Genomic DNA, 17,889 nt, shown 5'->3' with positions numbered 1-17,889 from the left:
TCGGCAGCTTGACTAGTTTCCTCTACAATACAGAACATTGGTGTATTACGCTCTGTTTCCATACAATAGTGAGATGTGTGTAAAATTTTCTCTCTTTCTTGTACTTTTGCGATAGGTATTACCTCGAGGAGTCAGCGGCGATGTTTATAACCTTGCAGATTGTATCTTGCAACAAGCATTAGTGGGTCCAGGGCCAAACCAGCTTGTGCTGTCATATTTGAAGCATTCCTTGAGTTCGCAGGTAATTAATTTTATTGGATTGTTAAAATTAATTTGTTTAGAATTGTTCAATTACAAGGTAACTTAAAAGTTCTTGCCTTTTTTTGACGTCCCATTAATCTTGCTCTCACAGAGAGGAAACGAAAATGACGCATGTGCCCGCCATGCGATCAGAAGTCAGTCAGACCATCGATCTTCAGTAATACAGGCACACACAGCAGTCATAGTCGAAATGAAGGGTCTAAGCAGCTTGTTCTCATTGTTTGTTGTATGACCGTAAAGTGGGCCTGTTACCTACTACATCAAGTTGCCGCATATGTCAGGCTTTTGGAGAGAATGTCGTGAACGAACGCACCACGAGGCATTGGTTCCAGAAATTTCGTTCAGGAGATGTGAGCCTTTTGGATGAAAAAAAAAAATCTGAGTTTTACGTCTCACGGTTATGCCGGTTAGGCTAAAGGAGACGACGATGATGAGAAATGAATGAAATGGTAAAGTGAAGAAAGCGGGAGGAAACGGGAGAGCCCCGAGAAAACCCACGATCACGGTACCATTTGTCCACCACAAAGTCCAAACGGCGCGAGGTGGGATCGAACCAGGGACCCCAAGCACCGGAGGTGAACGCTCTACCACTGAGCCACTGCGCCCCTAGCCTTTTGGATGAATCTCACAGTGGACAACCATTTGGGTTTGATGATGAGGGCCTGAAAGCAGCTATCTAGGACAGTGGTCTAACGTGTGATGAACTTTGCCGAAAGATTCTATGTTTCCGGTGAAACAGTCAGACTGCATTTGCATCGGATAGGAAAGTCATACAAGTTAAGCAAGTGAATACCCCACACATTGTTGGCAGCCAACATGAAACAACGAGCAACAACATGTTTGTCCTTGCTTACTCAGCACCTGATCGCACCCCTCTTTGATCGCTTTCTCACTGGTGACGAAAAGTGGGTTCTCTATGACACTTCCAAGCGTACATTGGTTGTCGCCACGTGATCCTGTTCTTCACATCTTAAAACCACCTCTGCACCCACGAAAGGTTATGCTCTCTGTAAGGTAGAATTATCGGCAAGTGGTGTATTACGAGCTTCTTTTATCTGACCATACCATCACTTGTGAACTTTATTCTGTAGTTGCAAAGGGTACACTGTGAATTGCGGCAGAAGGAGCCGGCATTGGTGAATCGCAAGGATGTGCTGTTTCTGCACAACAGTCCCAGGCCACATGTAGTAAAGAGGACGCGGAAGATCCTTTAGCAATTTGTCTGGGAGACACTGTGTCATGCACCATATTCACCGGACCTTGCGCCAATGGATTACCACCTGTTTCATTCCCTTGACAACCACTTCTGTGTGAGATTCTTCGCAAATAAGAGAGACTTGCGGAACACACTGCCAGTTTATCAACAGAGTATTGTGCAGGTGCAGGAACGTTAGCAAAGAATATTGGATGCTGGTGGACAGTACTTCGAATCCTAAAGATACGTACTGTCCATTGTATTGCTCTTTGTCACTGCTCTAGAACGCCAAGAACGTTTTTGGTTTCCTTGCACTTCTAGGTGTTGTAATCTAATTATAAGGGTCCGCAAGATAAGAAATTAACGTGTAGAGTCTGAAATCAGTTCAGCATGTCCACTGGAAAAAAAATGTTGTTTGTATCTGGTAATAATATGCAAATGTTACATCTCGTCTGGGACTTCTGAGTAGTTTATAAAGGTTTATAAGGGTATTCATTCAAGAAATTTCAAGATCAAAAAAGAACTACTGCTCACGCCAACAGTTGAACTGTCTGTGCTTGGATAAATTTCTAATTGCGCATTTTACACTACTTTGAGTACGCAAAATCCAGTGGAAATATTGTTAAACATATCCATTCATGGGACCCGAGAGGACCACCTCAAGATACCATTGATCATAAAGAAAATATTTCTTGAATAGTTTGTACAACAAACATTTCTTATTTATATACGATTAAGTTTTCTTAATAAACTTCAACTTCCGGTTCCTTACTAAAATTAGTTAATTAAAAAATAATATACGCATACGAATACAGTTTTTAATTATCTGTTTGAAATATAATTGCACTGTCATCAAATTTTTCATGTTATTCCTCTTTCAAACTACTTTCCGCTGATTATTTCTTAGTTACCATTTCTGAATTTTAAGAAAATGCAGAATTGTTTGTTAGGAAAAAAAAAAAAAATGTTGTTAATAATATATGAGATATAAACAAAGGTAGGTCCTAAGTTTGAGAGGTCATTCTTCTTGTGACCCCATTAACAGATATAATAACAATGATTTCATTGGATTCCGCGTCCTCACATTAGTGTGAAAAGTGAAATTTTTCTGTGTGGACACTATTACCATTAGCGTGAGCGGTAGTTTAAATATAATAACTGGTCATTTTTCTATTGACTCCATAAATGAGTTATAAAATATATGTAATAATAAAGTAAAATAAAATATATTTATCTGTATACAACTTCTCTTGTTTTTGGGACCGTTGTGGGTCAGTGGTAGAGCGTTCACCTCTGGTGCATGAGGTTCTTGGCTCGATCCCATGGTTCGGTGAGCTTTGTAGTGGACAAACACCGTGTGCGTGGGTTTTTCTCGGGGTTCTCCCACTTTCTTCATTCCACCATTTCATTCATTTCTCATCATCACTCTCCTTTAGCCTAGCCGGCATAACCGTGGGACGTAAAACTTAAAGATTTCATTTATTTATTTTATTTATTTATTTATTTATGACTTCTTTTACGTGGCGAAGTTAAGGCTCTGCAGCCTTCTCCGAGCACTTAACCACGTGCATACATTCTTTTATTTTTTTTTTAAAAAAAAAAAGCACCAATATATAGAAAATATTAACAATTACAAAAGAAAAGTATTAACCACATAAAGAAAGAATATACCACTGAAGTAAAAAAAAATAGTTAAACACTTCAAAAACAAAAATGGAAAATAATATACAATATAGGAAACAAAATAACATGGAGAAACTTAAAATGCATATATCATGTAGCGGTACCAGAACTATGAATATATAAGCTGTACAAATTAGCATAGGTTACCTATTGGTTGTGTGTTCATATGTGGGTCATTAATAATCTCGTAAAACGAAGATGACTCATGAGCTACCAGTATCCTTATCTTTACTTAAGAGAAGGGAATTTACAGATTTTTTAAATTTGGCAACTATGGAAACGTTGTGTATTAATTGAGGTAAACTGTTCCAGAGGCGTGTAGTACTTACTGTGAAGGATTTTGAGCATGAATCAGAATTGTGACTGGGTATGGAGAGTAAGAAATTATCTTGTGATCTTGTGCTTCTAGTATGAAAGTCTGATAAATATAAAAATCTACGGGCAAGATACGATGGTTCTGACGTAGTAAGTATTTTGTACAATAGGGTAAGATTATGTAAATTTCTTCTTCCAACTAACGTCAGCCATGACAGTTTTTTATAAAAGGATGTGAGATGTTCCCTGTAAGTTATATTGAAAATAAATCTAACGCATGCATTTTGCACTCTTTGCAAGCGCTTTGATTGATTTTCTGTTAGATCAGAATAGACTGAGTCGCAATAGTCAAGATGTGGAAACACCAGTACCTTGACAAGTTTGATCTTCAGAGATATTGGTAAGAAATTTCTTAGTCGGTTTAACGTATGCAGGGCCCCAAATGCTCTCTTACAAACTCCATTTATTTGATCTGACCAGGAGAGATTTTGATTTAGTATGACTCCCAAATTTTTGACAGTTGTGGAGAATGGAATAACAGTGTTGGACAATTTTATATTCGGGAGCTGATAGATATTAATAGAAGAGAGAATTCTTGGAGAGCCAATTAAGATGCACTGCGATTTTGTTGCATTTAATTTTAACCCATGAGCCGTAGACCACTCGCTGATTTTGTTTAACTCAGTATTTATTTTTTCAATCGCATTATTAATATCTTGTGGGGGAAAAGAAGCATATAACTGAAAATCATCAGCGTAAATATGGTATTTACAATAGGTGAGAATTTTAGGGAGATCATTAATGTAAAGGGCAAAGAGAAGGGGACCTAGTACGCTACCCTGCGGCACTCCACTGTTGATACAATGCCATGTCGATATGTGATCCTGATTGATCACTACTCTTTGTTTACGTTCATGAAGGTAAGAATGAAACCATTTAACCACTGGTTCAGAAAAATTAAACAATAATGATAATTTCTGAAGTAATATGTCAAAATCAATCGTTTGAAATGCTTTACTATAGTCAAGTAGAGTCAGAAGCGTTAGTTTTCTATTATCAATAGCCCATCTTATATCCTCAGTTACGTTTACTAGTGCAGTGCATGTGCTGTGATTACTTCGAAAACCAGATTGAAATGTATCCAATAAATTATTTGTTGTTAAGTATTCCCGAATTTGATCATTTACAATATATTCAAAAACTTTTGAAAGCACGGGAAGGACACTAATAGGACGATAGTCTGAGATATTGTCAGCGTTGTTGTTTTTTGGAAGTGGGCGGACCTTAGCGAGTTTCCATACTGTGGGAAAAGTACCTGTGGCAAGAGAGTAATTAAATATGTCAGTGATAGGATTAAGTACATGCGGTAGGATTTTCCTGATCATGGTTATTGAAATATCATCTGTACCAGTGGCTTGAGATTTAATTCTTTGGATCGCTTTTAATACATGTGCAGGCTGTACGTGAGAAAACGAGAACAGAGAGTTAATTTCTGAAGCTACAATATTATTCATTGTTTGCAGTTTCATGGAGGCTGGTATCATACGGCTTTGACAGAAAAAAGTGTTCAATTCATCTGGCGTATAGTTAACTGCGTTCTTGGCTATGTTTCTCCCAACACCTAATACTTTTAGCCGTTTCCAAAGAACTGCTCCATTATTTTCAAATTCAAGTATTTCATAGGCAAAGCGCCGTTTTGCCTTCCTTACTTCTTGAGTGCAACGGTTTCTTAATATTCTATAGTTTTCAAATTTTGTATTGGGACTTATTGTGCTATCACTGGAAGGATCACTATTTTTCACATGTCTCCTGTATGCTCTATAAGCTTTATCTCTCCGCGCCATTAACGAACGTAATTCATCGGTTAACCATGGTGATGGAGGTCGCGAAACGCGTTTCTTAACTACAGGGGCGTGTCTATCATACAAATTTATTATTAAAGAATTTAGAGTATTTACCTGCTCGTCAACTGTAGGGAGACAGTTTATTGAGTGCCACGGCAAGCAGGCAGCGTCGATGTTCAGGTCTACTTCATTCATGTATCTAAAGTCTCTGTATGATGTGAATTTAGTTTTATATTGCGGAACTCGAAGTTTGTAGGATATATATATAACATATCATGGTACGAGATGCCGGGTGTGTGGATTTGACCGTGGCTAATTACGTGTTCTTCCTTGGATACCAGTATCACATCTATCCATGATTCTGAGTTCCTTATGTGATGGGTTGGACCAAGAGGACAGATAGCAAGGTTAAGGCCCGAGATCGTATCCCGATATTGCAAGACTTCGTCTTTCGTTGTTAAAAGATCCCAATTTGTATCACCCATTATTATGGAATGTTGGTAATTGGGTAAATGTTTTGCAATATCGTCAACAAAGTTTATGAAAGATGTACGGGGGGGACGATACACAACACTCAAAAGCAATGTCTGGTGACCTACAGTGACTTCGAGTATAATATATTCTGAACTACTGTTATATACACCAGCTGACTGAGACAGAAGTTTGACCTGGAAGTTGTCTCGTAAGTATATTGCCACACCCCCGCCGCGTTTACCCTTTCTATTGTTTGTAAAGAGATGAAAACCTGATAAATGGACGAGGTTGTTTGAGAGGGTATCCTGTAGCCAAGACTCAGAAATAAGTACTGCATGCACATGTTTAAAAGAGGATACAATGCTTTCAATTTCCACGAAATTTGAAAGAATGCTTTGCGCGTTGAAATGAATAGCGTTGAAGTTCCCTTCGGCAAATTCTGGTTTCTGGTCATGAGAGGTAGTTTCCAAAGGGGAGGGAGGAAGGTCATTGTCACTTTCTATGAGGGTGGAAGTGTCAAGCCCACTGAAACAGTTAGAAATCAAGGTTGCCATATTTAAATCTGCGAATGTGTCATTCATTGTCCTATCTTGAGAAGATAATCAAATGCAATGTATTGTAATATACTTGAAATGTTAACAAGAATCCCTTCTCTACTATACATACGTACAAGATAATCGGTAGTTCTACTTACCAGAATATTCATCAAAAAGAAAAACAAGACGAAAACACCGACATAACACCAAAATAATAACATGAACACACAGAGAGAGAACAAAGCGTCTCCTGCCGACACTGTATACATAAACAACACAACTACACACACACAAGATATCCGGCACATGAGAAGGATTTTGTAGGCACTGCACAAGAAAAATATATGTCTCTTAGACATCCCTAGCTTTGCAATATGAAGTGGAGTACAAATACGAATTGAAATAGTTATTGACAGATACATTAAATACACTGAACTATAAAAATAAGTCACGAAACTAACAGAAAATAAAAAAAATATGTTGAATAGAAACATATTTCAAGAAAGTGTTCATAATTATTCACAGAAACGTGCTACCAGGAGAGCACCTATATGTTATCCATCTGAGCAAAGCTGTTAATAAAATGCTTAATATTTCCATGTTTCACTACAATTTGTCCATCGTAAGTCCAAGTGTTCTTAAAGCCGAACCGAGCTGATGCTGCTTTGTAGAGCTGCAAGCGCTGAGAACACAGGTCTTCACGAATTGTTATTTTCGTTCCTTTAAGTTTGTTCTTATTTGCAAACACCTTGGCCCTGGTCTGATAATTGGTGAATTTAACTATGATAGGTCTAAGTTTGCCTGAGATATGGGGACCAACACGATGGCTGCGACACACTTCACTTGGTGTAACTTCCACACCCATTTTTTCCTTAAACAGTGAGATCACTGATTCTGTAGTATCTTCATCTGCCTTGTGTGGTACACCAAAAATGCGTACACTATTTCTTCGTGAATATTGTTCTAGATGAACTACTCTCTCGTGAAGATTGGAAATTTCTCCAGAAAGATCGTTGATAGTATCTTCCTTTTTCTTTAGCTTTTCTTCAAAGTCATGCACCACTTCTGTATTGAATTTCAAAAGGTCTTCAATACGTTGCACTACAAGATTTGTCACAGTTTCAATGATATTGTCCACCATGATTTTCATTACTTCGGGGGATTGTATCACTGATTTTACCTCCGCACAAATTTGTTTTGCCAGTTCGCCGTGAGAGGGCTTCTCCGGGAGACAAGATGGGCTGCTGACTTTCTTCTGTGGAGCCATGCTTTCGAAATATATTTATCAAGACAAATGTCCTCACTTAGAATATTTAGAACTCACGAATTTGGAAGCACAGCACCCACACACTATCACACAAAGGGTTGTAAGTTTACATGAAAATCTCGTTCTGCATTTTATAAAATACTGTGATTTTCCTGGGAGCACGATCAACACAAGTCTAACGTCCCGCCGCCATTTTTTTTTTTTATTTCATTTTTTTAAAAACTTTTTACCAATGTTTCGGTAACTTGTGGTACACCACCGAGTCATTCAATTTTTGCATACGTTTTCTAAATATCTCAACAAAAAGAATTTTAGGAAACAAGAGGAATGTAACCAGGTTCATAGCTACGAACGTTTTATCGTCGAATAGTGTCAGAGGTAAACAGTCAATAGTTTACCGAAATATTAGGGAAAAAATTGAAGAAACTACAAACGTAAATATATTTTATTTTGTTTCTTTATTATTATTATTATTATTATTATTATTATTATTATATTCTGGTTGTGGACATCCATCGTTCCCGGGTATTAATTCAGAATCTGGATAAATGAGACGAAGAAGGATGTTTTCACAACCATTCTAATTCTATTACCTGGTGTTTATCCTGTGTTATGTAAGTCCGCAATAGCAAAACATAATATTGCTTGCTTACATGCCATGCGTTCTTGAAAACATCAAAATGTGGAGACATTTGTACCCTCCCTTCCCCGAGCCTAAAATTAAAAAAGTGTTTGTAGGGAAGTAGATTTGGTGAGAATTGTCTGTGTATAAAATTTGGTGGCTCTAGATCGGTTCTCTATACGTGGAAAGCTGATTATATATATATATATATATATATATATATATATATATATATATATATATATATATATATAAACATACTTACACAATATTTTATCATTGTTAAAGGTATATTTTATCATTATACAAGTACGTTCATGTTTTATGTTTGACAATAATCTATTATATCCCATGTCCTTAAATCGATGTAAATAGTGCAGTTAGAAGTGTAATCATATATGGGTACTTTTACTGTTGGAATGAGCAGTAGTTCTTTCTTTATGCCATGTAACTCTTAATTGAAAAAAAAAAAAAAAAAAAAAAAAAAAAGTAGATAGTTCATCGCTTTGCAAATTATGATAACTATATATATATAAACGTTTCCGTTGATATGTCATCAATAAAAATTATAATTTCTTTGTTTTCCAATAGTTGGTTTCTTACGCTGCTGTACTTCAAAGAATCAGCAAATATGATGGTTTTCACAAGCCTCACTGTATTATCAGTTTGCTAGAGTTCTTGGAGACCATACAGGTAAGTGCTTAACTTTAAGAAAAAACACTTGTAATTTAGGAAATATTGGATTCAGATTTGTACCGCGGAGTTTTTCTTGTCTATGCCCTAAGTAACTTAAATATTTCAATCCTTACGGGGATCACCTTCGGCATCAATTCATTCTGCTCTACTGGAGACGTATTAACTCACACTCTTTGGCTTTGCTTATTGTATTATCCTGTTAAGAAAATTGAGACTCCACATAATTCCGAGAAAAGAAAGAAAGATAAAACACACTATTACATCACTATTAATCAATCCTTAGTTTTATTAATTATAAGAAAAGAAAATCTTGTACATACACTAGTCCGACATTCTACGTAAAACTTCTGTAAAGGGATAAAAAATCAAACATGAAAATTCAGTGTGAAATAGTTTTGGTACATACTTTATATTATAATACCAGGATCAAGGATTCATAAGTGAAAATTCAAAAACCGTATTTTTGAACTGCTGTTCTCTTCAACGTAGTAGTGAATAGATACAAATCAAGCTAACAAAGAATATGAGTCAATAGATTTACAGCTAAAAGCAGAGTGAGTTGATCCCGAAGAAGATTCCTGTTGGGATTGTAATATTGAGGCTACTTAGTGCATAGAAAAGAAAACACACCGGGGGCTCAGTGGTAGATTGCTCACCTCTGGCACATGAACTCCTGATTCGATCCCATCTCATACAAAGTGGGCTTTGCGGTGAACAAATACCGTATGTGTGGTTTTTCTCAAGGTTCTCCCGTTTCCTACCACTTTTGTGGTGCCACTATTTTCATCCATCGCGTCATCACAGTCTTCCTTAGCTTCGATAAATAAACATGGGTCGTTAAACTTTTAAAAAATTAAGTACAAAAGTGAGTCTAGCGTTTCTTATATAATATGTACTCTATAGCTTCCATTAGGAATTAATTATCTGTATGATTTAGTTCTTCTTCTTCTTCTATTATTATTAATAATAATAATAATAATAATAATAATAATGCAAAATGAAATTTCGTTTAACATCACGTGATAATGCCCTTTAGACTAAAGGAAACAGGTAATTAGTGAAAGTAAATTATTATTTTTTATTTTTATTTATTTATTTATTTATTTATTTATTTATTTATTGGTGGTGTTTCAGTAGGAATCAAACTTTGGAACTACGTGTGCATCAAAATCACACGCAGTGACCAGCTGATCAGCAAGGAGGGCTATATTATTATGATATTCGTCTTTCTGAATACAGATTAGTACTCAAGAAAAGGTTGAACGTGGGGGCACTATATACAGTCCTTGCGTCTTACGTTTCAATGGGAAAAAATCGAGTGGTCTTCCTGATTAAAAGGGACGTCAATGAGTGGTCAAACATGGCAACCCCCAACAACGTTATGCATGTCTTTATGTTTTACTGGAAATTTAAACTGAGAACAAACGGTAATGAAACAGGAAGCGCAATATATTACATATTTGGTATGGCTGTGGTAAAAGAATGAGGACTTCCAAAGCCGTAGACAACCATGTACTCAAGACTGCAGTTGAGCCAATAATTGCCAAACATGCGAGACATTGCAAGGAGCATTCAATTGCAGTGTAGGAACCATTCACTATTATATTCACCAAATTGGCAACAGTTTCTATTGGGACTACATGTTGACGGAGAAACAGAAAGCGATACGAGCAAATGAGTGTGTCGTCAGGAAACATATTCGTGTCTAATCAGGTTCTGACTTACTATCAGAAGTGGAGTGTTTACGATACTCCACGCTGCCATCATCATTGGTTGATAGCCACACGTGAATGTGTTCCGAACCCAACATAACTACATCAACAAAAGGTTATGATTTGCGTTTGGTGTACTTCTAAGGGTATCATGCATTCCGAAGTACTGCTGTGCCTTGGTCAGACGATCAACACAACTGCGTATTCGCTGCAATTGGAAGTGTGTATGAAAACTCGAATACCGTGGAGCTAATGCATGAGTTGAGTTGATTTTGAATTAACGTCCCTTTCAGCACTGAGGCTATATGAGACGTGTACCTACTAATTAACGTGGATTTCGAACTACATGAGCTCCCGCCGGGAATTGAACCCGGATCTCCCACGCCAAAGGTGCGTACACTAACCGTTTAGCCACGAAGGAGCTTTGTGGAGCCAATGCACATGGATCGCAGAAGAGTTATTCAGCTTCAAGGTAGCATTGAAGTCACTTGCTGCTATGGTCATCCGTAGTTATAGTGCTTTCGGTTTGATTGTGAAACCCTAATACGTTCTCTTTAATCCCCGAACGTTGCATCGTCAGAGTACTATTTGTTCCATTCGTTAGACGCTAATCGGGAACAACTTCGATACGGTGACTTCAGACCAGAAATTGTCATTTTTCAGTTTGGGATCACTTTGGCTCAGGCCCACTATCATCAAAGGTGATCATGCTCAATAATCTCAATGAGGTTTAACATAAGAAACCTGTTCTGATTCTGAAACCTGTGTTGATCTGAAAGAGGATGATGTAAAATATTTACGGTCAATTGATTCCTCGTGGCGGTGTAAAAATTGTGAAAAATCACGACGCAAGTCAATGACAGGTGATAGTCCTATAGTAGCTATGGATAAATCCCCATCCTTAAACGAAGTATATGAACTATTACTTTCTGTAAAACAAGAGGTCGACGAGATTAAAACAGGGAATAGAAAATTAGAGGAAGATCTTGGTAAGTCACTAAATCTAGCCCATGAAAAATTAGACGAAAATTCAAAATTATTAAAGAGTCAAAATGAAGAACTGGTGAAGTGTATGAATTTCATTGATGAACTTAAAAGTGAAAATTTATCATTAGAAAGGCAGGTAGAGAAACTAAAGACAGAGATTGATGATCTTGATCAATATAGTAGAAGAAATACTTTGGAAATCCACGGTGTTCCCGCCCTTCCCAATGAGAATGTTGTTGAAATCGTAAAGAAAGTTGGTATTGCCTTGGATGTAAATATTACAGATGATATGATAGATACTTGTCACAGACTTAAAAAATCCCCAAACCAACCTGATCCGCATATTGTAGTAAAATTTGTTAGAAGATCTGATAAGGATAGCTTTGTTAAGAGAAGGAAAGTTAAAAGAGACCTAAATTGTAAAGATATTGGTTATACAACAGGTGGAATTATCTATGTAAATCATAGTTTAACACTACATCGAAAGCTAATATATAAGGAAGCTAGGAAGGTTAAAAGGGGGAAAGAATTCGATTTTCTTTGGGTTGATTATGCTGGTAACATCAAGTTAAAGAAAAAGTCAAGTGATACTTACGTATACACACTCCGTACGGTAGAGGAGGTTAAAAGTTTGTTGTAATGATTGTTAATGATAAGCGTAACCTTTCATTTAATTATCAAAATGTAAGAGGTTTAAGGTCCAAGTTGAGCGACATGTATTCGAGTATCGCTGCGACTGATTTTGATGTTATATTATTAACTGAAACCTGGCTATGTGATGGAATATATAATAATGAATTTATAGATCATAGGTATAATGTGTATCGACAGGACAGGCAATACAGGAATGGGGGTGGCGTTATGATTGCTGTCCTCAAGGATTTTGTTGTTGAAAATATTCCAATAACTATTGATACAATTGAAGTGCTGTTCATAAAATTGGTAGTAGCACATAAATCTTTTTATATAATTGTAGTTTATTTTCCACCGAAAACAAAAGTTGATAAATATCAAGAATTTTTTGCAAAAATCGAGCAGGTTATGGATATTCAGCACAATAACTTATTAATTTTCGGTGATTTCAATATTCCAGAAATTACCGATTCTGATTATGACTTGTTGCAAGGTAGTCTGATTTGTGTTTCTTTGGCCAACTTCATGTCATTAGTTAATTTATAATCATTTAATAGAGTGAGAAATAGTAATGGAAAAACTTTGGATTTAGTTCTTTCTAACATTGAAGGAGGTTTAAATGTATCTAAGTGTATATTTCCTTTATTACCTGAAGATTATCATCATCCCTCTTTAACCTGTCAACTTGATATTAAGAGTTCTAAGTTTACTATTAAACCAAGTCCTATTATTGTATATGATTACAGTAAAGCTGACTTTTTTAATTTACATAAATCATTACAGAAACAAAATTGGAACGAAGTAACTAACTCTAATAACGTTGATAAGGCCGTGGATATTTTCTATGAAGTAGTTAATGGTGTTATTGATAGATACGTACCAAAGAAAAGATTATTTAAGAAACGTACTTACCCTTGTTGGTTTACACATGAAATTATTACTATTCTCAAGCAAAAGGATTATTATAGAAAACACAAAACTCAATCGGAGTATAATTATAATAAATTTATTGAACTTCGTACACAGCTAAAACGTATGTTGAGCACTGCGTACAAGAGTTATATATTACAAACTGAAAATTCTCTAAATAAGAATTCTAAATGTTTTTGGAATTTTATTAAATCCAAGAAAAATAATAATTTTGTAAATAAATGTATGTTTTACAATAATCAGAAGTTGAACTCTGACAGAGATATTGCAGACAGTTTTGCGCTGTATTTCCGAAGTGTGTATAGTTCAGATTCTTCTTCTTACGTTATTCCTGATGTAAGTACTATGGAAGTTTCTCAGAATTTAACAATTGATTTTATAACTGAACTTGAAATTACAGACTCCATCAAAAAACTAAAGCCGTCTAAGGCAAGTGGTCCAGACTCTATTCCAAGCTATGTGTTCAAAGGTTGTGGTGATATTTTAATTTCCCCCTTGTATTACATCTTTAATTTAATATTGAAAACAGCAACATTTCCTAAATTGTGGAAAGTCAGTAAAGTTTGTCCTATTCTGAAAAAAGGTAATACAAATTTGATTGAAAATTATAGGCCAATATCACTTATATCAACTCCGGCTAAAATATTTGAGCACATAATTTTTAATAGAATTTTTAATCATGTTAAATCATACATATCCATATATCAACACGGATTTTATCCAGGACGTTCAACTGTGACCAACTTAACTACATTTATCCAAAACATCTCAGATTCCATAAATAATAATTTTATGGTTAATACCATACATACGGATTTTGCAAAAGCTTCCGACAGACTCAATCATGATATGTTACTACGAAAATTATCTTCCTTTGGATTTTCATACAAATTATTGACATTAGTGGTATCGTATCTTAAACATCGCGTACAGTATGTATTATATAATCAGTTAAGTTCGTCACAGTATAGAGTCTTATCGGGTGTACCACAAGGCTCAAATCTTGGACCATTACTTTTTCTGTTGTTTATTAATGATTTGCCTCGAGTTATAAAATACTCCAAATGTTTGTTGTATGCAGACGACATGAAATTGTATAAAGAAATAAAGAACAACGATGATGTAATCAAGTTACAAATGGATTTAGATAGCTGTTACAGATGGAGTATTGATAATAAATTGCCTTTTAATATAAATAAATGTTTGGTAATAACGTTCTCGAGAAAGGTAACCCTACCTAATTCCAATGACTCTATGAATAACATTATAATACAAAGAGTTAGACATGTAAATGATTTAGGCGTCCTTATAGATTCTAAACTATGCTTTAATCAGCATATACATAAAATGATTAATGAGGCATACAAATCTTTAGGATTTTTAATTAGAAATACAAATGAATTTACTAACATAAGAGCTTGTACGGTTTTGTTTAATAGCTTAGTACGTAGCAAGTTAGAGTATGCGTCAATAGTATGGACTCCTTACTATAAACAACAGGAAAGAAATATTGAAAAAATACAAAAGAAGTTTTTACGATATTTGTATTTTAAAATATACAGGGTGAATTCCTATGACATGAGAGTTTCTTACAGCAAATTATTAGACATTTTTAAATATTCGCCATTAACTACACGAAGAGAAATATCTCAATTGATTTTTTTATTTAAATTGGTGAATGGCATTATAGATAATCATGAATGCATAAGTATGTTAAGTTTTAATACTGCCAAAATGAACTTACGGACTAGAACGCTATTTTATACTCTAAAATCTAGAACTTCTATGCATATGAATTCCCCCCTAATTCGAATTTGTCGAAATTATAATAATGTATCTAAGGAAAGTCCAGAGATTGATCTTTCTTTGCCATACACTTTATATTTGAAATTATTAAAACAAACATTAAATAAGAGGTGTGTCAGATGATTATTAAAATATTGTATATATTGTATAATTTTTCTCTATTATATCCTTTATATTTGCAATTGTTGAAACAGATATCAGACAAGTAATGCGTCAGATGATTATTCGAACATTGTATACATAGTTTTTGTTTTCTGTTACGTTATAGATGAAACATTGTTTTTGTTTTTCTTTACACCAATGCCAATCAATGTATATCCTTCTTTATTTTATTTTATTTTATTTTTATTTGCTCGTCTTTCTCTCTATTTTTCCTCTCTCTTTTATTTTTATTTTATTTTTATGTTTACTCTTATTATTGTACATGTATATAAGTATTTGAATATTACTTAATTCCTGTAAGCCTATTGTAATTGGGACAGCCGTCCTGTTATAGGTGACAAATAAATAAATAAATAAATAAATAAGCTTAGACTCGCACTTTCCTGAGCTCAGCCTTGCTATCCTCAATGAGGCTCACGTTCACGATCACGAATCTTATGAGAGCTCGAGATCAATTGAGGCTTAGAGCTGGGCACGCGTATTTGGACATACGTGCTACAGACTATATGACTTCTTCGGGTGACGTTCCGCTCAGTTCTCTCACCGTGGGATCTATAGTGTATCGAAACGTTGGAGACAGGCTATTGTTACTAATAGGGACTGACTATTTCCGAAATTTCAGGCACTCATGCTATCTTATCTCTATTCCTCATCTAGGTAAAAGTCTGACATATTTTTTTTCGTACCTAATATCTGCCATATATAGTAGAAAAGCAGAGAGAGAAAAGACTGTTGACTATCGAAGTTTTGAGTATAGGTCTAAGAGATTCTTATCATTTTATTATATAAATAAATATATAAAAACATCAGGGCACTGTTAAGTTTTGTAATTTATGTATTTTTTGCTAGTGAATGGGTCTGAAATGTCAGTTTTTATATGCAACAACAGAGGTGTAATTGATAGTTTCTAGAAGCTGAAGAAAGTAATAATTATTATAAATATATTTATTTTATAGTCTGTAGGAATCGTGTTTGTATATTATGTTTTGTATGTTACGGACCTTATTTTAATAAATGTTCGTTGAATAATTCCAAAACGTACTCTTTTTATTTATTGCTTGTAATAATTAATGGAGAAAATGTCATGGAATATGAAAACAGTACAGTTAATCCAGTAAATAAAAGAGTCCTTTACTAATTATTATAAACATGCTTCAATTCATACTCTTAAATAATTACATTACTTAACGTTAAATGAATTTTATTTTTATTATTTATTTATTTTGTTCATTACCTACAATAATAAGCCTTGTGTTAATTTATATGATAGTAGCTAGTTGATCTAACTTTGGTATTAACTATTTAGAAAACGGTTTAAAATTCCATTTATTGTTTTCAGTTTCACTGATCGCTAGTTTTGATTTGCTAATCCTTAATTTTTAAATGTTAGAAAGAGCTAGTTTTAGTTGAGTGAAGTCTTTTTATTATTATTATCATCAAAGAATGATTTCTAAAAGGTAAACTTGCGTACTATCTGAGATGATGTCCAAAAAGAACCACAGCAGGTTTTTTTTTTTTTTTTTTTTTTCTCTGATAAACGTTAGTTTATAATTAACGCTGGTACTTGCGTAGAAGATTAATATAGAAAAGTAGTTTTAATATACATTATTGCCATATCTGTAAACACAAAACACAATTAGGGTAACGGCGGCTCACTAGTAGAGCGCTCATGTCTGTCTCCTGGTTCTATCCCAACCTATGTGAATATGGTGGACAACATCGTTGTATGGGTTTTCTCGTAATTCTCCCCTCTTTTCTCACATTCGATTTCCATCAATTATTCCATTATCATTCGTTGTTATTAATCTTCCGTCTCCTTTAGCGTAACGAGCTGTGGTACGTTAAATTAATGCTTTCATTTGCTTTTCGTTTCATTTCACAAAGAGTAATTGATGAACCAGAAGAACTTTGTGATATACAGGGTGTCTCACAGTAATTTATAACTCTTTAATTAAAGCAAATAGGTATATAATGTTTGTGGTGTTGTTTACCTGAAGAACATTAATGATTTTTTTGACAATGAAGATGTGTACTATCTTCTACAGGGTGGGGTGTCACTCCACTTTATTTCTATGTTAGAGAGCTCTTCCCGATGGTCTAGTGGCAAGCGCGTGTGCCTTTTGGTGTACATGGTCCAGAGTCCGATTTTCAGTGTGAGAACTCAAAAAAATAATATTATAATCATTCACATTTATTAATAATCCTTTCCTTTAACCTTAAGGGCATAACTGTGGGGCATTAAATTTAAAAAAAAAAAATCAATATGAGGGATTTTTTTTTTTCGATCGCACATATCCTGAGAGAAGGATAGCACGAACAGGAAGTCTCACACAGTACCCACCTCTATTTTTAACCGCCTTGGCTTCCTATAAAGAGAAATTACACTGAAAAAACATAAACTGGAAGATCTGAGAAAGCAAATTGAGTAGGCCTGTGATGCTATACCATTAGAAACAATGCAGTCAATATGTCACTGTATTCTACGTTGTTGTCAACAATGTATTGCATCCAAAGTTTGCCATTTTGAACAGTGACGTTCTTAAGGTACACAGCCCCTCAAAATTTGAGTACATACCTGCTTTAATTAATAATTTAATGGTTAGTGTATACATTAATTTGGGACACCCTGTATGAATACTAAATATACTATATCTATATATATTTATCTATCTATCTATCTATCTATCTATCTATCTATCTATCTATCTATCTATCTATCTATATATATATATATATATATATATATATATATATATATATATATAT

At 34.7% G+C, this 17,889-nt stretch overlaps 1 protein-coding gene across 3 annotated transcripts in view; it reads left to right on the top strand.

Moving 5' to 3' along the window:
* MED24 (mediator complex subunit 24) overlaps positions 1-17,889 on the top strand; it is a 124,264-nt gene that overhangs the window by 28,855 nt on the left and 77,520 nt on the right. For all 3 annotated transcript variants that reach the window (XM_081739861.1, XM_081739859.1, XM_081739860.1), the window contains exons 3-4: positions 116-241; positions 8,789-8,890. In XM_081739861.1, the coding sequence (XP_081595987.1) occupies positions 116-241; positions 8,789-8,890 (228 nt within the window). The remainder of the gene's footprint in view (positions 1-115; positions 242-8,788; positions 8,891-17,889) is intronic.

This window comes from Thermobia domestica, chromosome 15, assembly GCF_964235325.1.
Source record: "Thermobia domestica chromosome 15, izTheDome1.hap1.1, whole genome shotgun sequence".
Taxonomy (NCBI): domain Eukaryota; kingdom Metazoa; phylum Arthropoda; class Insecta; order Zygentoma; family Lepismatidae; genus Thermobia; species Thermobia domestica.
The sequence above is the reverse complement of the archived record's forward strand: the minus strand, read 5'-3'. Positions and strand labels throughout refer to the sequence as shown.